The following is a 6,975-nucleotide window of genomic DNA, read 5'->3' on the forward strand; positions in this document are numbered from 1 at the left end:
AAACACAATTAAAATTTAAACTGTTCCAATCAGACGGTGCCCCGCAACCTATGTTTCACTTAATAGAACTTTGATGAAAATCTGATGCTCGCATTCAATCAGCAAAGCAAATGGGATGGGTTTAAAACAAGACTTCCTCTTCAAGAAGTGTCAAAAGAGTTGTTCGAGCGCACGAGCTTTGACGCATCCGATCACTTCTGTTTGGAGTCACCGGCGTGCGACTAAAAAGCAGGAAGTTGACGCGCAGGAACAACGCGAGAGGTCATTTTGAGGGAGCCTTCGAGGAGGATGTTTGTTGTTTGATATTGAATTGTTTAAGAAAACTTTATGGGTGAGGATCATGCCTATGTATTCTATATCATTTTCTCACTGCTTCATTTGAAATATTGAGGTTTCACGTGGTTTCTGTACCCTCTTCCAACCGCTTGAGAACCTCACAGAACTCCATTTCATACCAGAAATAGTTATTTAGGCTATTTTGGTTCCCTAAATACATGTGCATGCAGCCTTAAAATCCCACTATAACCAACTTTAATAGTCCAACACACATATGAGCAGATGTCAGTGGCCACGGAAAAGAGGCTGGCGTTACGCAAGGTGGTCGGGCCACTTGTGTGTTTCCAAACTGGCACTAAAACCTATGATAGGGCTTAAAATGAGCCATTCAGCTCTCCATTTTAATGTAATACGCTAAGCACAGTCCTCGGTCACGTCCGTTTGCCCCCGTTCCTGCAAATGTACTTTATCTGATTTTCTCCCTTTGCTCCTTTGCATACAGACGTCGCACAAATGGAAATTATCGAGTGGTAATTTTTTCAATTTATGCGCGCAAATCAAGGTCATAGGCTGAGCCGAACCTGCTCGTGGACGTTGCTCTTACTTGACGCAATATGATGCAGACGTTTGCGGATCGATATGTGCCAGAGGAATAATGCCATAGCAATCTATTAATTTGCGGTAATGGGGCCGTGCTGAGTGTGCGCGGTAGGTACGCATCAATACTTGGGTGATGTGACGATATTTGAATGGACCCTTTGTCTCTTGATGAGGTCATCATAAAGAGTTTATAGCTGACTGATTAAATTCCAATAACTGCATCCGCCTACAGATGGAAACAGAAAATGACCTTTGAGGCAAAGGTTGTTTTGAGAAATACACGTGCCTCACAATCTGTTCAATTCTGAATTTCGACTATTTTCTTTGGGTGATATTTCTCATGTTTGGACAATCCAAGTGCAAATTTGGTTGTCTGATTAATTTATGCAGGTAAATTGAATCATAAAACTGTCCTCAAACTATGAACCTGTCAATAGTTAGTCTACCTGCACACTACTGGGATGAAACTGTGTTACTGAGTGTTTGTGTTTTAATTAAAGGGACCTGCAGGCAGAAGCAGGTGGCAGTTTCTCTGCAGATGTCTAAGGTGTTGACCTGGATCTTGTCACCTGGTTACAGTGTGGAGTTGGGTTCTCCTCGGATTCAAAGGCATAAAGAAATGTTAAAACTTTTATTACAACAAAACATTCCCTGGTGATTATTCATTAATGCCATGTATAACTAATTATTGATATAGCTGTGCTTACGCCCAATTCAACAGAGGCTGAGAGGTATGTTCACTCCTCCCCCTTCTCAGAGCCTCCTCCCCTCGGATATGCATCGCTCCCTTGTAACTTTAACACAAAACATGCAGTTTTGTTAAAAAGTAAAATGAAATAAAAACACTTTGTAGTGTAAAAAATAAATCTGGCATGTCTAACCCGCATCCTGTCAAGAATACTTGTATCGAAATGTGCATGATGCTGAAACTGTTTTTTCTCTTTTAAGATTAAAAAGCCATAATTTCCATTGATTTTCTCAAGGCATGCAATTTCTTCAAACAAGTTAGAAGCAATTCAAATCTTCCCATAATCTCAGAAGTGCTTCCTCATCAAAAGAAATGTCTGCTTGTTACTTTGCATGAAAACAAGCAGAATTATCCCATCGTACTTTTTAAAGCTTTTAAAAAATAAATGTAACTGCATTATTGAATTCTCTCTCACACACTTGCATACAGTGTTCCTCGAGATAGTCGTATCAAGTGCCAGTGACACTTGTGGTCGTATGTGTTATGAAATACAATTTTATTCATTTATCTCTAATTTGAAATCTAATTTAAATATTTTTGTTTTGCAAAATGTGTTATTATTATTTGGGCTATTGCAGGGCAATATATGCTTTAACTGTTGTGACACGGAAATCTTATTGTCCAGACAGATTTTTTTTAAATAAAAGATTAGGGCTAATGATGATGATGATGATGATAATGATGATGATGATGATGATGATGATGATGATGATGATGATGATGATGATGATTTTTAAATAAATAAAAAAATGCCTCACAAATCATCCTTGAAAAGAGAGACTCCTCATAAAGTTGCCTAGTCACAAAATATAATTACGTTCAGGATACAAAAAATAAATAAATAAATAAATCTAATATGGATGAATTATTAGTAAAAGTGACGGCTTCAACAATAAAATAGTGAGATGGAGACTGGCCATAAATCCTGACATCCTTCCACCTCACGTTGGAAATACAACACACACACACACACACGCAGCAGCTCTTCTGAATACATTACCCATAATTTTGGCAAGATGGTGGCAATTACACATTTAATTGACCGAGCCACTTATGTAAAATAACGTTTTTAAAGTGCATAACACCAAGATTATTCAGAAACCTATACTGCCCAAGCTACAAGTGTGCGTGTGTGTGTGTGTGTGTGTGTGTGCGTGCGTGTGTGTGCGTGTGTGTGTCAGAATAGAAATGAATATAATCGATTTTCAATATTTTTTGCATCTTTTGGTGCATTAAAACATTTATGAAAAATGTTGAATGCTGTATAGTGACAAAAAAGTTGTAAAAAAATTGCCCAATTTAACGTGTTATCTTGTCATTACTGAGATTCTCTACAGAAGTCATACAAACATAACCTAAAATATAAGGAATATTCTCCATTTATTTCACAACATGGTTCAGCAATACAATATCAAAACGTCGTTTTTTACTGTACAAAGGAGAAGTGACAGCGCCTCTCCCAGCGTCTCATGAAATATATTTACATTTTGTTTTACACCAGTGTACTCGATATTTTTGCAGCTCCTGTTCAAAAACACACCAGAGACAGTGGAGCTCACACTTGTGCTTGACATGTACGTGTCCATGGAGAGGGAATAAGAGTGAGAATCACTGAAACTAAACATGGGTATTTTACAGCTGACAGTGTCTTGATTGTCCCCCGTCAAGCGCTTTAAAAAGCAAAATAAAAAAAGTGTAATTACAACAAAGCCTCATCAATATTCCACCGTGAATAGATGACAAAACACGTTTCCCGTTTGGTGGAGTCATTCATTCACAGCACACCGTCAGTGTATTGCACATCATCGTGTAATGAGTTCTGGAAATGTAAATAAAATCTAATAAGCATGTCAAATGATAAGCAGGCCCGCGCCTTGAGGCCGCTAAGTTTTGTAAACAAGGTAAGAAAGAAAAGAGTACAGTTGTAGAGTTGGTGAAACAGTCATGGTGTAAAAACTGGGGGGGCAAAGGGAACTCATCAGGCAGTGTACGCAGAAGGACTCTTGCATAATGTCTGTGATAATAATAATAATAATAATAATAATAATAATAATAATAATAATAATAATAATATAAAACATTGGATTTGAATTGTCGGATCACGTGTAAACGGCACCCCTTTGGAAAATGACACATGACAATATATTTACCAAAATAGGTCCATGTAGGCCTGACAGTGTCTCTTGTCTTTCTTTCTTTTTTCTTCAGTCGGTTGTACAAAAATATTAAGTTTGTTGGGTTTTTTTTACTTTTCGGATGATTTTGTAAATAGACACCAACTTGTGCCGCAACACTCAAACCGGTCTGAGCAGCGGCACGGACGTGACGATGGGATGGGAGTAGTACACGCCCGGGTGGGGAAAGGTGAGCAGCGGCTGGCTCACGGGCACGCTGCCACCGGTGCCTACGCTCTCAGAGGCCGAGTTCTCGTGGTAGAGGATGGGCACCCGGACTATCCTCTGCGCCGCGGCGTGGCTCAGGTTGGCGGCCTCCAGTTCCGCGGCCAGCTGCCTTTTCCACTTGTTCCTCCTGTTCTGGAACCAGATCTTTACCTGAGTCTCCGTCAGGTGGAGGGACGCGGCCAGGCCGGCCCGCTCCGAGCTGCTCAGGTACCGTTTCATGTCGAAGGTGGACTCCAGCTGGAACACCTGGCTCCGGGAGAAAACCGTGCGCGTCTTCTTCTTGCGGCACGGCTTCTTGTCGTCGTCCCTCTTCTTCCACTCCTCCAGATCGTCTTTTTTCGCGTCTTCCGTGTCGCTCTCTTCCAGGATTATCTCGTCGCCACTTTTGTTGTTGTTGTGCTCATCGTCCTCGTCGTCGTCTTTGACGTCTGGCTCGGATTTGAGAACCAGGTCCGGCGAGTCTCTGTCCGTGCCCGAGGTTGGAGAGGAGTCTCTGGCTCCTAGTTTTTCGGCGACTGAAATGAGGACACAGGGAGATATGGTCACAAACACTGGGCCCTGATGCTGTTTACTACAGCCTGTTGATACTGGACAGCCTGCGGGCTTTGGGGGAAACTAAACCGGTTATAAATAGTGCCAGAAAAATGTGGCTTGTGGCACAACCATTTCCCTACTGAGACCAGTGTGTTATATATATTTAAATTATCATTCACCCTACTTAAAAGCACACTTTTCAAATACTAAAGAAATGTAATATTCTAAATCTAAACCTACTTTATTAGTTTTATTTGAGCAAATCCGGGTTGCACAATCTCGCTCCTAATTGGACAAGCTTTTAGAAATCTCCATTTATTCTTTACATGAATGCATGATAGTGCCATTCACACCCGTGTGCTTTAAATCCCACATGAATAAATCAGAGAAACAGGCAGGTAAAAAACGCTGTCAGTGACCAAGCCTCTGGGGTAAGATGTTCACAGTGAGCGCCAATAGACAAATCAAAAGCACGCTGCGCATCGTCACCCTCATCCGATGATTTGACGATGTCTACTTCATTTTATGCACAGTGTGTCACTTTATTGATCTATTATCCCGCGTGGCATAACAAAATAGGCCTCCATGGAGGACAAGGCGTCAAATCACTACTGATGTGATAAAGACAATGCGCGTCGTATTATTTCCCATCACCAAAACGCACAAAATCCGATTTCATTCTAAGGACGAAGTAAAATAACTGGTATCTGACACAATATTATTGTCACAGCGCATAGGACACATGTTCCTGAGAGGTCATGTGTTGTGATTGTTATTTTGAAAAGCTATTCTTATTCTCTAATCAACTTAAAATTAGAAAACGATCCCAACGTTAAATTAAAGTAGAAAAAAGCTAAAAGCGTGGCAATTACTTGATAATATGTAGACCCGCCTGTGCCCATAATATAAGTAATAGTGTTGTTTTTGGTGTGTCAGTCTTACCTTCGGTTCTGTGTAGGTGTGCAGATGAGCTGAGGGCGTAGGGGTACCACCACGCCGAGGTGCGCTCCAAGTAGTGAGCCGGTAGACTGAACCTCTGTGCGGACAGGTCAAAGCGTGGAAAGTTGAAATCTCCGACCTGGGAAAGGGAAAATCCTCCCTCCAGGGCCGCCTTGGTGGCAACCAGTGCGGGCTTGGGTTTGGACGGTTTGCTATCACAGTTCAGCAGGTTCTTAATGAAGAAAGGAGAGTCCTTGGCCGAAGCGCACGTCTCTTGCGTTGTCTCCGGCATCGCTGTGTTTGTGGTCTGAACGCAGAGGACCACGAAAGCAGGATTTAAAAACGGAACAAAAGCGAGACTGACTTACAGACAGTCGATATCCTGGTCCGAGGGTTCCCTGTTTTTATTCTTCTCAGTGATTTAACGCGGAGACATGAGTTCACACCTTGGAGAGCACGTCAAAACACCCGTCCTTCTAGACTAGAAAAAATACTTAAAATAACATGTAAAATGTGAAAACGTGTACAAACTTGGAGATGTCTCATTCCGGGCTCTTTCGTCAAAATGCAAACAGTGTCCACCGTGTCAGTCAGTCTGGCGTCTGATGCTAATGATGAAATAAAAATGTCATCCAAGTTAAATGCGGAAAGTATAGGCGATTGGGCATGTACAATGGCAAATGGGATTAAGGGAGAGATGGTGAGAGAGAGAGAGAGAGAGAGAGAGAGAGAGAGAGAGAGAGAGAGAGAGAGAGAGAGAGAGAGAGAGAGAGAGAGAGAGAGAGAGAGTCCTCCCCTCTCGGTGCGCTCTGGCTGCAGGCTGTGTGCGCTCGCCTGTTATTGGTCTCATACAGTCCAATTAGGCAGCAAATGAACACAGGGCTGTTAGCGCCAAAAAGGGAAGTTTTGGATAAGCGCCTCATCACACAACTAACATGCAGTCAGGGACAGACCGACTCCACGAGGATACTCACACTCCAGTGTTATTTTTATATTTAGTGATACATTACTGAACCACTTTCACTCGGGCTGCAGGTGTCAGTACAAGTTTTTTTTTTTTGTATTTGTACATTTATGAATAGATTTGAGGAGATATTAGACTATATTTCACTTCTAAAAGCATAATTAAAAGCTATGTAATTTAAATAGATTATTCATTTTAATATATTAGCCTATATAGCCCTATATAGGCTTAAAACTTGCATTGATTATCCAAGGCCTAAATGTGATGCTTTTATTTAGTGAGTCCATTTAAACAAGATATCATTGAATAAAAAGCAAATGATGTGTATGATGATCAAGCCAGCCACTGCCATGCAAACTCATGAAGTGACAGTAATACCTTCTTAAAGTCTCAGAATTGCATGTCTCTTTTTAAAAAAATATTTTTTTTAAATGTTTGACTCAATAAAACAACTATTTTTCATCTTAACGCAACAAAACTTAATGAAATATTATAAGTGTATGGTCACCATG

At 41.0% G+C, this 6,975-nt stretch overlaps 1 protein-coding gene across 1 annotated transcript; it reads right to left on the reverse strand.

Moving 5' to 3' along the window:
- Nucleotides 1–3,918: 3,918 nt before the first annotated feature.
- On the reverse strand, nucleotides 3,919–5,791 carry hmx3a (H6 family homeobox 3a; the record flags this gene model as incomplete). Its single annotated transcript, XM_083923151.1, has 2 exons — nucleotides 3,919–4,541; nucleotides 5,503–5,791. 2 exons carry the CDS (start codon nucleotides 5,789–5,791, stop codon nucleotides 3,919–3,921), a joined length of 912 nt encoding a protein of 303 aa, XP_083779277.1.
- Between the last annotated feature and the right edge of the window lie 1,184 nt (nucleotides 5,792–6,975).

This window comes from Echiichthys vipera, assembly GCF_963691815.1.
Source record: "Echiichthys vipera genome assembly, chromosome: 11".
NCBI lineage: Eukaryota > Metazoa > Chordata > Actinopteri > Perciformes > Trachinidae > Echiichthys > Echiichthys vipera.